This window comes from Xenopus laevis, chromosome 9_10L (genome assembly GCF_017654675.1).
Source record: "Xenopus laevis strain J_2021 chromosome 9_10L, Xenopus_laevis_v10.1, whole genome shotgun sequence".
NCBI lineage: Eukaryota > Metazoa > Chordata > Amphibia > Anura > Pipidae > Xenopus > Xenopus laevis.
Genome location: NC_054387.1, coordinates 18,273,386 through 18,290,326, shown reverse-complemented (window position 1 = coordinate 18,290,326; position 16,941 = coordinate 18,273,386). Strand labels below are relative to the sequence as shown.

General features: G+C 42.1%; 2 protein-coding genes across 5 annotated transcripts in view; both read left to right on the top strand.

Moving 5' to 3' along the window:
• Positions 1-16,941, top strand: part of LOC108701997 (traf2 and NCK-interacting protein kinase) — a 1,005,599-nt gene that overhangs the window by 859,146 nt on the left and 129,512 nt on the right. The window lies entirely within an intron of this gene.
• LOC108702053 (targeting protein for Xklp2-A-like) lies at positions 5,811-15,266 on the top strand. 4 transcript variants are annotated; one of them, XM_041577456.1, is made up of 10 exons: positions 5,811-5,848; positions 7,748-7,863; positions 9,154-9,296; positions 10,540-10,611; positions 10,769-10,859; positions 12,525-12,638; positions 13,184-13,305; positions 14,125-14,282; positions 14,363-14,704; positions 14,874-15,264. In XM_041577456.1, the coding sequence occupies exons 3-10, from the start codon at positions 9,164-9,166 to the stop codon at positions 15,003-15,005; spliced, it is 1,164 nt and encodes a 387-aa protein (XP_041433390.1). In that variant the 5' UTR covers positions 5,811-5,848; positions 7,748-7,863; positions 9,154-9,163; the 3' UTR covers positions 15,006-15,264. The 4 variants fall into 4 exon arrangements, with proteins under 4 accessions (XP_041433390.1, XP_041433392.1, XP_041433391.1 ...); XM_041577457.1 differs by lacking the exon at positions 5,811-5,848 and having other exon boundaries at positions 7,308-7,863; positions 10,769-10,850; positions 14,874-15,265; XM_041577455.1 differs by lacking the exon at positions 5,811-5,848 and having other exon boundaries at positions 7,309-7,863.

Genomic DNA, 16,941 nt, shown 5'->3' with positions numbered 1-16,941 from the left:
ACGAGCCTTCCTACATATTTATCTTTTTTCCCTATTAATAACATTGAGATCGATCATCATTTTTACTGGCCAGGTGGCAACCCTAGCTCCCATCAAGCTGAAACATCAGGCTGCCAACCTCTGTATTGTGTGATATACATGCCAACTCATATCTCTATCCATGGGCAGATGTAGTCTGTATGTCTGTGCTTGGTACCTACACTTTGTAAGTATCCCCTGATAACATTAATAAAATTGTCCCCTAATATCCCATAGAAAAGCCCCCCCATGATATACCCCCAACTTACTCCAATAAATAGTTGCCTGGGTCACTGAAAAATCTCCTGCAAACTCTCTCTCTAAATCACTAGCTCCTCTGTCTCTCCAAATCTCCCAACTGTCACTGCTGTCTGATCCTCAGGGAGTGAAATGCTGGGGTTACTAATAGTAACAGTCCCGCCCACTAGGAGCCCCAAGCATATTATTGGTTAAGAACTCAGAGGGACAGTTAAAAAAAGCAGTGGATGGAAACCTAATAAATTTAGATAGCTTTGTTCAATTAATGGAATGTTAATAACTTTGTCCCCTTTAATATCCAATAGAAAAGCCCCCCATGATATACCCCTAACTTACTCCAATAAATTCCTGCCTGGGTCAGCTGAAAATTCTCTCTCTCTAAACTTGTAGCTACTCTCTGTCTCTCCAACAGTCAACTGTCCCAACTGTCACTGCTGTCTGTTACTCAGGGAGTGAAATGCTGGGGTTGCCAACAGTAACAGTCCCACCCACTAGGAGCCCCAAATATATCAGAACGCAGTTAAAAGAAGCAGTGTATTGAAACTTAATACATTTAGATAAGTGTGTTCAATTAATGGAATAAAGAGAATCTGCAACATACTTTTGGAACTTTTATCCCCCCCCCCCACACACACACACAAATATGAAACTGTCTACTTCTCCCCGGCATTCATTCTATCTCTGGCTCCCACAAGCTGAAGCATGTAGCTGCCAACCTCTGTATTGTGTGATATACATGCCAACTCATATCTCTATCCATGGGCAGATGTTGCTGTTAGTCTGTATGTCTGTGCTTGGTACCTACACTTTGTAAATAAAGTCCCCTGATAACATTAATAACATTGTCCCCTTTAATATCTCATAGAAAAGCTCCCCCATGATATACCCCCAACTTACTCCAATAAATAGCTGCCTGGGTCACTGAAAAATCTCCTGCAAACTCTCTCTCTCTAAATCACTAGCTGCTCTGTCTCTCCAAATCTCCAAACTGTCACTGATGTCTGATCCTCAGGAAGTGAAATGCTGAGGTTGCTAATAGTAACAGTCCTGCCCACTAGGAGCCCCAAGCAGATTATTGGTTAAGAACTCAGAGGGACAGTTAAAACAAGCAGTGGATGGAAACCTATTAATTTAGATAGCTGTGTTAATGGAATATTAATAAGATTGCCCCACATGATATACCCTTAACTTACTCCAATAAATGGCTGCCTGGGTCACTGAAAAATCTCCTGAAAACTAAATCACTAGCTGATCGGTCTCTCCCAATCTCCCAACTCTCACTGCTCACAGTGAAAAGCTGGGGTTGCCAACAGTAACAGTCCCGCCCACTAGGAGCCCCAATCAGAAGCACAGTTAAAAGCATCAATGGCAGAAAACCTTTTGAAATGCATGAACTAAATACAGAGAATGGGAAATATAAAAGTGGTATAGGGATAAACTGATTGGTTTACCCAGGTTGAGGTTAGAAGTCTAGAACAGGGGGTTGCAGATCATTTTCTGGATGGAATTGAGCCTTCAATCCCAGTTCTGCAGGGCAGCAGTGCTCCTCATATACACTATATTCAATTCTGATTCTGATCCATGATGTCAGGGGACAGGGTTAAGCTCACAAGCAAGATATACCCCAGCTAGATGAGCTACATACTGGTATAGAAGCAGCTATTTTCTAGGTTTGCTCATAGCCGATACTTAGACATATCATACCTCCCAACATTTTGGAAATAAAAAGAGGGACAAAAAAGTTGGCGCATGTAACATGGCAAAATTGTGTTTGACCACGCCTGTTTTTGTGGCCACGCCCCCAATTACCATGTTCATTTTACAAAATTTGCCAGGTTACGAAAGTTTTAAATTTTTACAGTTATTACAGTTTTGCTAATAAAGGTGAATTGCCCTTTAAGCTGTGAGTCTAACTTTTCCCAAGGGACCTGTTATCTTATATTACAATTGCTTATTTGCTTATCTAGAAATTGTTACAAAAGTATCTTATCTTCTGCTGTGGCTGTTCTGGGCTCTCTGCCAAAAGCTGATTAAGTTAGAATCTTTGTTTATTTTTCTAGCTGTTCAGTGCAGAGAAAAACGGGTCTTTCCAGTACAAATGAGGGACTGCAGGTTGAGCTGTCAAAAGAGGGACTATCCCTCTAAAAATGGGACATTTGGGAGGTATGCATATGTAGGTGAGGTTTTTCTAAACCCCAGGGATTGAGTTGGCCAGCTAGGCTGGGTCCTTTTTTCCCCAGAGTAGGACCTTTTTTCCCAGAGGGGAACTGAAAGGTTAGGCTCAGGATTAGGCAGAGTTTAGGATTAGGGAGTTGCTGGGAGTAAGAACTCCTTGCCCAGGCCATCTATAACAGCTTATAGTAACAAAGCAAATATTAATATAGCAGCAATAAAATATATCATGCAGAGTCTTGTAACAGGAACAATGGGACAGGGGCCACACTGTGCCACCTAGTGACAGTTTTAGAGCTCCTAAAGGGACATTATTGCAGTAGAACTAGAACTAAGCTGATGAAGAGAATGGATGGTATCCGGTGTGGCCAAATTGGGGTTGTTCATAGTTACATGATAACTATGTATAAATATACTAGGGGGACCATACAATAAACTCTCTGATGCTTTATTCACCAGTATATCCTTCCAGCAGACACAAGGGACCCACTGAGATTAGATGAAAGGAGATTCCATCTTAACATTTGGGAAGGGTTTGTTACTGTGAGAGCTGTGAAGTTGTGGAATTCTCTCCCAGAATCAGTTGTAATGGCAGATTTATCAGATAGCTTTGAGAAAGGGTGGGATGACTTTTTAGCAAGTGAGAAAATATAAGGTTACTGACATTAGCTCAGTACAGGTTGATCCAGGGACTGGTCCGATTGCCCCCATATGTAAAAATTCACTAAGTTTTCCCAGGAGCAGTAAACTCTACCTGCTGATTGGTTGTTATGGGTTACTGCCCTGGGCAAACGTAATGCCTTTTATTACATAACCCCATTGGAACCAAGAAGGAATTTAATTCTCTCTCGACTGGAAATAAAAATGGCTCTGGACATTTGGTTTTAACCTCCTGGATCATGTAGCACTTAGGGAGCCTTCATCTGGTTCCTATTGTAACTGCGTTTAGCATTGGTGTTTTGAAATGTAACAAAAAAAAATTGTGATTGGTCATTTTTATCACAGGCACTGATTAAACAGAGCTGGATTTCCAGTTCTCAGGCAAGAGTCTTTTTTAAGTTCTCTGCCAAACCCCTCACTCTTCTTTGTAGCTTGGGTGCCTCCCTTTCTCGGATTGCTTAGTTGATTGACAAGTCACCAAAGCTCTTTCAGCCAAAATGAAGGCAACGATTTCTGTTCCTCTAGAGGCCCCTGTTCCCATCTAACATGCTTCTGACTACATCTTTAATGCAATACAATTTGTAGTTGTTACTGTACTTCAATGAAAGCCAAGTGCAAAAATACTGCAGTACTTTTCTGGGAAGCTGCAGTAGGAATAGAGATGGAGGGATCCCTAATGTGGGGGAACATCTAATGTATATGTCCATACAGCCCTTTAGCTACTTTTTAGCAACCAATAAGAAAATGGGACCATGGACCCTGGATAAAGAGAAAATCTGCATATCAGAGTACTAAATGCAGGCCCCCCTTTCCTCACACTTGCAATAGTTCCCCTTTAATCTTTTCTCCTGGTTTTCATAGGGTCTATCATTCATTAGGGATATGTCTTGCCCAAAATACAAGCTGCAAGTGAGACACAGGAGAGAAGCATCCAAAGAGCAACCAATAGTACAGAGTCCATATCTAAAAAAGCAATATGTGAAATCATTGCTGCTAATCAATGGAGGGAACCTGATACTCATTTAACGTCAGACAATAAATAGAAATAACATGTTAGCACTACAAATACACACAAATATGTCTATAGTAGGCACAACTCATTTTACAGTACAATAGTTACCATCCCACCCACATAATCCACAACTGAAATACACTCAAGGCTAAGTACAGGGGACTGACCAGGGAAAGGAATCCCTTTTAATGTTGCAGGTTAAAAAACAGGGCCTGATTTACTAAGTAGCACTAATTCCTCCATGTAACAGAGTTGCGTTATATACTGTCAAACCAGACAGAAGGACTTGGTTTATCTGGACAATAATGTTTAGTAGTGAAAGGCTCTGGGAGTAGAATAAGGATCTTCTGGCTTAGACCAAAGATGGGAAAGTCTGGATGTATAAAAACTGTAGGCCTTGAGAAGCGGAAGATCCTGTAGGAAAGGGGCAGGAGGAGTGGGCTAAAAGAGTAAGGAATAAATAGAGTCACACATGCAGGATCTCCAGACCCTTTGTAATAAACAGCAATCCAGTCAAGCTGGGTGCTTGTCCACTGCACATTGATTTCTTTCTCTGCTGTGTATGCCAATATGGGACCCTCAATGGATCTTGGCATCTGCTGAATATCCCAGATTAGGGCCTGATGATCATCGTCATGGTAGAATGGCAACAAGGCATTTCCATGTATAATACCCCAGAATTCATGGTAGAATGGCACAAAGGCAATTCCATGTATAATACCCCAGAATTCATGGTAGAATGGCAAAGAGGCAATTCCATGTATAATACCCCCCAGAATTCATAGTAGAATGGCAAAGAGGCAATTCCATGTATAATACCCCCAGAATTCATAGAAGAATGGCAAAGAGGCAATTTCATGTATAATACCACCAGAATTCATGGTAGAATGGCACAGAGGCAATTCCATGTATAATACCCCAGAATTCATAGTTGAATGGCACAGAGGAAATTCCATGTATAATAACCCCCATAATTCATTTTAGAATGGCATAGAGGCAATTGCATGTATAATACCCCCAGAATTCATGGTAGAATGGCAAAGAGACAATTCCACAAATGCAAGAGTCCTCTGCACTCAACCCATTATCAATATATTTAAGACAAGAGACATTTTGTGCATTCTACTACTGAAAAATGCCTTACCCTTTAAACAAAACAGGTATTGTTTATCCATATATTGCAATATATGTAAGCTGGCCAACTACATCAAAGTCATCCCATATCTGGCCAGTCCTACGCTCAATTTTATCTGATTCATTAAGAATTCTATTGCTTCATTTTACAAAGTGAAGTTTTTACTTACTAGCTGCTTTCAAAGTAAAACTCTCATACTTGGCTGCCCTTTTATTAGACACCAGTGGAATCACCTGACTATAGCTGGGAAGGGTGGGAGCTGTTTTGTCTAAAGGGTAAGGCATTTTTCAGTAGCAGTATGCACAAAATGTCTCTTGTCTTAAATATATTGATAATGGGTTGAGTGCAGAGGACTCTTGTATTTGTCTATATGTATTTTGTGGTCACAGCCCCATTGCCCCCCCGCCTAATGGTTTTAAAAAATAGTGGTGAGCACAACTTTCCCTTGTTTGTTATAGTTATACCGGAGCAGTGACCAGCTCCATGTTGTAGCTCCCACCCTTCCCAGCTATGGTCAGGTGATCCCACTGGTGCCTAATAAAAGGGCAGCCAAGTTTGGGAGTTTTACTTTGAAAGCAGCTAGTAAGTTGCAGGTAAAACTTAGTCCCTTTGTAAAATGTATAATGAAGCAATAGAATTCTTAATGAATCAGATAAAATTGAGCGTAGGACTGGCCTGATATGGGATGACTTTGACGTAGTTGGCCAGCTTAAATATATTGCAATATAAGGACAAACAATCCCTGTTTTGTTTAAAGGGTAAGGCATTTTTCAGTAGCAATATGCACAAAATGTCTCTTGTCTTAAATATATTGATAATGGGTTGAGTGCAGAGGACTCTTGTATTTTTCTATATGTATTTTGTGGTCACAGCCTCATTGCACCCCAGCCTAATGGTTTTAAAAAATAGTGGTGAGCACAACTTTCCCTTGTTTGTTAAAGAGACAATTCCATGTATAATACCCCCAGAATTCACATTAGAATGGCACGGAGGCAATTCCATGTATAATACCCCCAGAATTCATAGAAGAATCATGGCACATAGGCAATTTTATGTATAAAACCCCCAGAATTCATGTTAAAATGGCACAGAGACAATTATATGTATAATACCCCCCAGAATTCATATTAAAATGGCACAGTGGCAATTCCATGTATAATAGCCCAGAATTCATAGTAGAATGGCACAGAGGCAATTCCATGTATAATACCCCCAGAATTCACATTAGAATGGCAAAGAGGCAATTCCATGTATAATACCCCAGAATTAATATTAGAATGGCACAGTGGCAATTCCATGTATAATAGCCCCAGAATTCATAGTAGAATGGCACAGAGGCAATTCCATGTATAATACCCCCAGAATTCACATTAGAATGGCAAAGAGGCAATTCCATTTATAATACCCCCAGAATTCATATTAGAATGGCACAGAGGCAATTCCATGTATAATACCCCCCAGAATTAATATTAGAATGGCACAGAGGCAATTCCATGTATAATACCCCCCAGAATTAATATTAGAATGGCACAGAGGCAATTTCATGTATAATAGCCCCAGAATTCATAGTAGAATGGCACAGAGGCAATTCCATGTATAATACCCCCAGAATTCACATTAGAATGGCAAAGAGGCAATTCCATTTATAATACCCCCAGAATTCATATTAGAATGGCACAGAGGAAATTCCATGTATAATACCCCCCAGAATTAATATTAGAATGGCACAGAGGCAATTCCATGTATAATACCCCCCAGAATTAATATTGGAATGAAAAAGAGGCAATTCCATGTATAATACCCTCAGAATTCATAGTAAAATGGCACAGAGTCAATTCCATGTATAATACCCCCCAGAATTAATAGTAGAATGGCATAGTGGCAGATTCACAAATGATACCCACTGAACACTTTTTTTTATGTACAACTGCCTCAGCCAGTGTCGAACTGGCCCACCGGGATACCAGGAAAACTCCCGGGGGGTCCAGGTGTTAGTGGGCCCTCTTGTTTCTAAACATTTGGCCTATTTCTTTTTGGGGGAAAATGCTTAATAATGGGACAATATTGTAAGTATATATAAAAAAGTAGGAAAATAAAGAGGTTGAGTGAGGAGAGGAGGAATAATAGTTTGGAACGGTCCACTGTCTTAGGTTTTTCGGTGAGCCCAAGGTCTAAGGCTTTCTGGTGGTCCTCTGGCATCCCAGTCCGACACTGTCTTCCCTACAGTTGCCCAAAGCACAGGGAGCATGTGCTGGGCCACTGACACTTCTAACAAAATCCAAGATCCCAACTTTTATCATGATCAGGATCAAAAGGAAAAAAAACAAAAACAATCTTTTAGGGTTGCAGAAACTTCCTTACTACATTTTCCCATCCTCCACAAGTAATTTTAATGTAATATAGCTCTATATACAATATAGCTAACGACCACAATCTTCTAATGAACCACGAGAGATGTTTATCCGGCTATCTAGTTGTTTTACATTTCCTAGCAACCTGTGTGCGTGCCCTCCAATTCGTCCAATTGCATCCAATCGGAGCGTTCGGTGACGTCAAGTGGGGCGATTGGTCTGTTTGACGGCGTTCTCTATTTAACCTGGTAACGAAGGTATGGAGTGTTTGTGTCATGCTGCATGAGTTGGGTTTGTTTCCTCGTCCGCTGACTATAGAAGGATGTGGGGTGCAGGGGATAGTGGGTGCTGACTGGGTCCTGTAAGGATATAGGATGCAGTCTGGGTTATAGAAGGACAGTGTTGAATGGGTTATCTAAGGATATGGGATGCAGCCTGGGTTCTGTGAAGAAATGGGGTTCTGACTAGGATATATATAATGATATGGGGTGCTGACTGGCTTATATAAGGATAGGGGGTGCTGATTGGGACATTTAATGATATGGGATGCAGACTGGGTTATATAAGTATATGGGGTACTGACTGGGTTATTTAAGGGTATGGGTTGCTGACTGGGTTATATAAGGATAGGGGATGCAGACTGGGTTCTGTTAAGATATAGGGTTCTGACTAGGATATACATATAAGTATATGGGGTGCTGACTGGGTCCTGTAAGGATATGGGATGCAGACTGGGTTATATAAGTATATGGGGTACTGACTGGGTTATTTAAGGATATGGGTTGCTGATTGGGACATTTAATGATATGGGTTGCTGACTCGGTTATCTAAGGATATGGGATGCAGCCTGGGTTCTGTAAGGATATGGGGTTCTGACTAGGATATATTTAAGGATATGGGGTGTTGACTGGGTTATATAAGGATACGGGCTGCTGACTGGGTTCTGTAAGCATATGGGATGCAGACTGGCTTATATAAGGATATGGGGTGCAGAGTGGGTTATAGAAGGATAGGGGCTGCTGACTGGGTTACATAAGGATAGTGCTGAATGGGTAATATAAGGATAGGGGGTGCTGACTTGGTTCTGTAAGAATATGGGATGCAGACTAGGTTATTTAAGGATATGGGGTGCTGAATGGGTTATTTAAGGATATGGGTTGCTGCTTGGGACATATAATGATAAAGGGTGCTGACTGGGTTATATAAGGATAGTACTGACTCGGTTATATAAGGATATGGGATGCAGACTGTGTTCTGTAAGGATATGGGGTTCTGACTAGGATATATATAATGATATGGGGTGCTGACTGGGTTATATAAGCAAATGGGATGCTGACTGGAATATACAAGCATATGGGCTGCTTACTGGCATATACATAAATATGGGGTGCCGACTGGATAATACAGGGATATGGTATTCTGGGTGGGATATTTAGAGTAAACACGTACGAGGGCTATTTCAGGGATGTGTGGAGGGAATAGGAGAATTGCTGGTATAATCCCCTGTCAGTCCCAGTAATGCCCGGTTTGGCATCATCTTCTCACAGGTACAGTGCAATGGTGAGACAGTTTCCTGTAAGTGGCCCAGATGCTATGGCAGACATGCTGGATCCCTACACCTTTGATGCCCCTTCTACATACATTAACTTTAGTTCTTTCCATGAGGATCACAATGCTGACTCCTGGATCGGTGAGATTCCTTGGGGATCTAGAATGGGAGGGGCGTAGAGTCAAGTATTGGCTGGGAATTGGGTTGGGGGGATCTGTATATTGAATGTGATGAAGTGTTTGGCATGAGTGCTGCTGGAGGTGCAGACTATCCCCTGGGTGAGCCTTCCCCTGGCTGTTTGAGTGCACCCTTGTTTCATTCTTTGGGTTAGAACTCTCCGTGTGGCAGCCTCTCTAGTGCCTTGACTCCTCCCTCACATTTGCATACCTCAGATTTTCTTTGCTCAGACTCCCTGAGTTGCTTAACATTTGGGCAGGCTCCCTACACCAACATACTTATATGTTGTAAGGAGGGACTCTATGCGCACCTGTATTGTAGATCCTTTTAGCTGTTAACTCCTGTGTGTGCCATGTCCTTTGTTTCTGATTTCCAGTGCCCACGTGTGCCCTTTATTTTCTAATAGGAGCATTGCTAGGTGCATAGCTGTACCTTTCTCTCTACCTAAACACATCTGGGCCCTTCATCTCATTCTGGAGCTTCCTCTCTTCTGCCATTTTCATTTGTACATTTAGGCCCTCTTGATCTCTGTTGGTTTTCTCTAATAATCCCCACTTGCTCTACCCCACTCTCCAATCATTCTGCTCTTTCCATGTCTTCTCTTTACAGTACTGCTGCCTGCATATAGGACTTACTTGTGGAGGAAGGGCTACCAATACAAAAATAGCCCTGAACCAAGAAATTAAGTTAAAAAAAACTGACACAGCCACTGAGAAATTATCTTCATTCAGTTGATGATGCCTTCCAAGGTTGTTTCCATGTCCTACAGCGTGGGAACATCTACTCTATAGTCTGCCCATTCTGATTGGTTACCAAGGATATAAGGGTCACCCCTAATGTCTTTATTGTAACCTAGCTCCAAATGCATGATGTAATTGAGTGCCAGTGGCATGGGCTCCTGGGCTACTTCGCTAATAGTAGTTGTCTGACTTTTAGGTTCAAGCCCCACTTGGAGGTCAGGGCCCTTTGGACATAAGATTTGATATATAAAACATTGGTGAATTGGGCATTCGCCCATAGTTCCAGCAACATAAGTGTTCACTTCCAGACCCCACTCTCTGATCTTCTAGATATTCCTGGAAGCTTAACATAAATTCAAATGGGCATTCACCCCCTAACTGGACATCTATCCAAGTGGCTTGGTGGACTTGGCCTGAGGACCAGTTTATACCACATATGTAATCTGTTGCCAATTTTTGTTCTGCAGACAGAGTGACCAATGCACTTAATACTCCCCCAAACCAGAGGCCACGCTTTGAAACTTCTGCTGTGAATTCTGGTAAGTGACAAATAAATGTGTTTCTGCTGGGAGTGTAAGGGACCCCAATGCTGATACAGTGCAGCATGAATATATTAGCATGTTCTAAAGAAGCAGCCTTACAATTGGCAGGGGGCATTAGGCTGCTCCAGTTAAACAAGTCTGTTTCCTTTAACAGAACACAAGCGCAAGGTGTTGACAACCCTTTCAAAGGAGGCAGTCTCCAAGAGTACTACACATTTTTGTGATGTGAAATCTCCGTCAATGCGGTAAGTTGTTTTTTTTTTTTTGTTTGTTTTTTTTTTGGGCTTGGGGACAATGCTGTGTACCTGTGTCACAGTAGTTTGCTTTATCTGTCATATTTTACAGATTCATTAGAAACACTAGACACTGGATGAATAGAATAAGCAGCAGATGTTTTTGATCTTGATTAAGATTATAAGACTACACCTGTTTAAAGGAACAGTAACATCAAAAAAGTGTTTTAAAGTAATACAAATATAATGCAGTGTTGCCCTGCACTGCTGTGTTTGCTTCAGAACCACTACTATAGTTTATATAAATTAGGGAGGCACCAAATCCAGGATTGAGTTTGGGATTCGGCCTTTTTCAGCAGGATTCGTATTCGGCCGAATCTATCGCGAAGGATTTGGGGGTTCGGCCGAATCCAAAATAGTGGATTCGGTGCATCCCTAATACAAATAAGCTGCTGTGTAGCAATGGGGGAGTAAACTGAGAAAAGGCTCAGGTTACACAACAGATAGCAAATATACTCTTAGAACAGGGTCAGCAACCTTTACTATCAAAAGAGCCATTTTGCCCCCTCTTCCACTAAAGAAAAATAGTCTGGAGCCGCAAAACATAACACAGTTTATAAACTTTTAAAAGTTGTAACCTTTTTTTTAATGTTAACTGTTACAACAACAGAATACAACAAACAGAAGTGCAGTGTGTATGTGTAGGCCTACTTTGAAATAAATTAAACACTGAATAGCCCTATTAAATGCTACTGTTCTCATCTGTTTAATGTGACTTCTGTTTCTGAAGCTCCATGATGATTTTCCCTTTGTTGTCTTGTGTGTCCTGTCTTGAGTGTGTGACCGCGGTAAGGACCATGATGAATCATATTGCCTGTCACTCCTGGGACGTCTGTACAGCCCTCGCACCTGCTGGCGGCTTCCTGAGTGTTCTACCGCGGTAAGATGACAGCTTACCGCGGTCGCACACTCAAGAAGCCGCCAGCAGGTGTGAGGGCTGTATAGACGACGTGACAAGCAAAGCCGCAGGATAAAGAGCCGCATGAGGCTCCGGAGCCTGGGGTTGCCTACCCCTGCTGTAGAACATAATGGTGTTATCTGTTATCCACTATTTAACCTGTGCCATATAGCCTTTTTTCAATCTCCACCCTTGCTTTACAGCAGTTCGTTTATATAAACTATAGTAGTGTTTCTGAAGCAAACGTATCAGTTTTACCAGTGCAGGGCAACAGTACACGATATTTTCATTACTTTAAAACACTTAAATTTTTTGGTGTTACTTAAAGGTCTACATTTCAAACACTTAAAGTGTTCCTGCACTAAAAAGATTATACAATGAGAAGCAGTGGGTACTGGCTCCTTCTGTTGTTTACTTCTCTTTTAAAGGACTAATTTTCCTTTGGCGTTTTCTCTGCTTTTGATTTTTTCTTTCCTCTTTCTGTCCCATGTTTTTTAACACACTCCCTCTTCATATAGGTTCTGCTATGCCATTATTTATCCATCTGTACCCTATTTTTTTTTCCTTTAGCTAAAGCAGCGTTTTTACATATATTTTGTTTTATGTTTTGAAACCTGTAATGTTTAAGGGGTTGTTTCCTTTCAATACAGTGAAATCCGATTTCTGCTATGCCATGTTATCTTGCTTTTCTCACCTATCCTCATTTCTCCCTCCAACAGATCAACCAGGCTCATGTCCAGGAAGCATCGGGAAAAGCTTCTCATAAAAATGAGAGAGTCAGATCTTGAGAATGAGCCACCACAGGCTGACTCCCCGCTGTGCAAACTAAAGGGGTATGTATGGCTACAGGCTACTGAAACTTCATCAGCCCCAGTGACTGACCACTTTCCTTCCTGCTGAAGTCTGTAGAAATGATTTGTTACCATTCTCTGCTGGGGCCCAGTAACTCAACCTGCTCTGGAAAGAATATCTGTCTCATGCATGTATGGTGCGGTGGGGGTTTAATGCTCAGCAAAGCTACAAACCACTGATATCAAGATCCATATTGCCCTTTTATGGGAAAGGCTGCTGGGCTGTTAACTTGGATGCAAATAAAGAATCGCCCTTTTGAAAGGCTCATGTGAGTCACAGCCTTGTTTATCTATATTACCCTAAATACATCCATATATCTTCTCTGATCCTATTATACCTTTGTGGAGAATATATTACAACTGTGTCCATCCAAGTTGAGGGGAACATTAGTTCAGCACTGCTCCTGACTACATGATTATTACTGTAAAATAACCACCAAGTTGTACAGTGCTGGAGCCTAATGGATTGGTTCCCAGTAGATCTGTGTTATTACCTATTTACATATGTCATACAAGTTTCTTTTCAGGAGTAGGAATGTGCTGGTGAAGCCTAAAATTGCAGAACAGCAAGAGCTTGAGAAGATACAAGAACTTCAAAAGAATCTCAAGAAAAATGAGCATTCCATGAAAGCTGCCATAACTAGAGCAGGTGTGTACCTGTTGGTGGGAGCGACTATATTTTCCTGACTGTGTACAAAATAAGATATACCCTCATACTGTACTCAGAACATTCCTTTTGTATTTATACATATGGTAGGGAGGAGCCATATTTCTTCTCATTTGACCAATGCTGTCTAACTGGTGTAATCCCCCTGTATTGTTCACATCTGTAACACCTCTATTGTTCACAGTCCGGTACTGTTCACACCTGTAAAGCCCTGCACTGTTCACATCTCATTCAAACTGCTGGAGGGCCACCAGTACTGTGAAGCACAGTATGGACTGTCCTGATAGGTTTCTGTCTCCTGCGGTATTCTGCCTTCCCCATGCTCCCTGTGTTGTCCATACTGCTTCCCTCATGATCCCTGTGTGTGCCATATCTGATGCCTATGTTCCCTGTGTGTGCCATATACTGTACTCTTACTGCCCTTGGTCTCTTTGTGCCATCTCTGCCTGTGTTGTGCCATACTCTGTCGCTGGCCCTATTGATCCTTGTGTGTGACTTTAATGTTTCACATATTCGTGATGAGTGATATCCCTGCAGTGAGCACCAATGTTTTTTTTATGTGCCACCATGAACTTGGATATGGTCTTAAAAGTTCTTGTGGTAACATGGGTGTGATTTAAAGTGGATATGGATTAAACACAGGGAGTGGTCAACACTGGCTTCCATTCTCGGCCCTTCACCACGTAGACCAGTAAAACTCAGGGCCTCTGTACCACAGTGTTTTAGACAGTATAATATGAGGGTATAACTAAATGGCTCTGTGTCTATTGCATGGCTTCACCCCCCCCCTCTGTGTCTCAGGTCAGTCTTTGAATAATGGTGACCCTCCAGTCACAAAACCAGTGGATTTTCTCTGTAAAACCAATGATCAACTTGAGCATGGTTCCAATCAACCTGAGAGAAATGACTGTAACATGGTAAACTTTGTTGCATCACTAAGGAGACACCAACCGCCATCGGTGAGTCTAGCAGTGTGGGGGTTATCATTGGATTTGTTGTGTGGGAGCACAAATGTAATTTACTTAGGCTGTACCCACAGGTTCAGATTCCTAAACGAGGATACACAATCCCAAAACCCTTCAACCTGTCACAGGGAAAAAAACGAAAGCGTGAGGAGGCTTTGGAATCCAGTGCTGAAAAGGTTATTTCTTTCTACAAAAGAACTCCCGCACCTTATTGCCTGCGTGGCCACCAGAGGGAGCTGGGGGAAGAGGAGGTGCCAGTTATCAAAGCCACTCGTACGCCACACTACAGGGTCCTATTTAAACCCAAACTTGTAGAAAACAGACAAGTGGATGTTTGTCCCTTTTCCTTCTTTGAGCGGGACAAAGAGCGGCAACTGCAGAAAGAGAAGCGGTTGGATGAACTTCGCAAAGTGGAAGTGAGTATGGCAAAATAGGGGTGGGATATTCTCACCACAGGGCAGAAATGGGAACATATGTACAGCTGAGTGGTGTGGGTGATGGGCACAGGGTAGATACAGGCATTCATATTACAGTGCAGTGTGGGTATCATACTTGCAAAGCTCAACTCTGGATCTTTTTCTTGAGGTCTATAAATTCAAGGCTCAGCCTCTGCCACCATTCTATCACGTCAGCCCCTTTAAGAAGAAGGTGAGGTTGCCAAGCCAGAAGGAGCGATTTGAGCTGGAGACATACAATGTGGAGTCAAGTCCTACTTAACCATCCAACATCCCCAAGCTTCTCAGGCAGGTTTAAGTGCTGATGCAGCTGATGTTCCTGTGTTACAGCCAAATCTAATTTTCTGGTAGTTGATGCCCTTTTCAAGCCCTGGACTATACACATCCTAATGAACAAACCTATGCCCGGTAAATAGTGGCATGAATTCAGAGGCATGTTTTTGCCCTGGGGGGTGTTATGTAAATACTAAATATTAATGGTAGAGATGCGCGAAATCCACTATTTGGGATTCGGCCGAATCCCTGGTGAAAGATTTGGCCGAATACCGAACCAAATCCTAATTTGCATATGCATGGAAGGAAAAAGTGGAAAACAGATCTTCTTTTGTGACGATTTCCCTACCTGTCCTTAATTTACATATGCAAATTAGGATTTGGATTCGGTTCAGCCAGGCACAAGGATTCGGCTGAATCCTGGTCAAATCCCGAACCGAATCCTGGATTCGCTGCATCCCTAATTAATGGCCTGTGCTCGTATTATGCCTTGTAAAAACTGTAAATAAGTTAAATATACCTTGTAATAAAATTTAAGTGAACTATTTTCTTGATTCTGTCTGGTACCTTGCATCAGGCAATTGCACATGTTGCCATGTTAGTCATGCAACGTCCAAGGGGGCTTGTATGTTCCGCTGCAGCAAGAGGTCATCCATCTTCTCCACTGTCATCTTATAGTGATGGGCAGTGTTGCATCCAGTAAGAGCCAAAGAGTTTGGATTTCTAGACTTGACTCCAAAACGGCACATTAAAGAGAATTTGGATGCATATTTTTCTCCAAATAGGCAAGCAGTCAGGTGTCACTCGGGTAAAGGTTTTTTCAACCACTCCCCAATTCTTGGTTGCTATGTAATACTGACATCCATGTATGTGACGTTTGTACCCTGAACTGTTTATTTGTACAATTGTGTACTGAGGATTTCATGTCATTACACTGAGGCTGTTTTGGCAATTCTGCTACGTTTCCATGTAAATTGTTATTATATGGCACAATCACCTGTCACTGCTGAGGTCAGAGCAACAGTAGTTTATGGAATGACTAAATAACCAGCACAGTGTCCAGCAAAATAGAGGCAATGGATAGAACAGGGCATGGGCAAAAAGCTGCAGAGGCCGCATCCTAAGTCCAAAGCAGCTGGAAGGTGTGTGGGACCCCTGATTGGGGCAATCGTCTGGGACAGAACAGTCGTCCGTCACCCTTGGAGATGTATGTACAATTTCAGTATTTCCCTGTTAATAAGAGACTGGTTACACAGATCCTGATGGGAGCTGCTACTAGTTATGCAGAGCCCTTGCAGACAAATGGAGTCTGCACCTGTATGAATACACTATATATTATAATGACGAGTCCCCGCAACTGCTTGAGGAGCTGAGGCTACTGTGGATCACTCAAGTAGGGAATGCATATCTTCTCTATGGACAGCTGAAATATCTCAAGTGGTTTCAAATCAAAGTATAAGAGCTCCCAGTAAGACGCCAATATTATTCTAGCCTCCATTGTGCTTCACTTGTGTGCAGTCTTTAATCCCACGGGGAACTAATCTGTAAATAAATCTCGGGGTGATGGGCAACTGTACATTCCCAGATGATGGACTCCAATCAGGGGTCCCACACACATTCCAGCTGCTTGTCATTTCTGATGCAACCTCTTTTAGCCTGCCCAAGCCCTGAGTTCAATCCATTGCCCCTTTTTCTGAGCACTTGTACTGGTTAGTTAGTCCCCACACAAACTACTTGTGCTCTTATCTCTGCTCCAGTTAAACAACAGTGACAGGCAATCAGTTGCACTATATTGGTGAGGGGTGGATAAGGAGAGTGGAACAAGACCTGTTTACAAGAAAAAAAATAGCCAAATCATCAAAATGGCTCCATTGTGTTTGCCATGAAATGCTCCGTAGTTAGGGTTGCCACCTGGCCGGTAAAAA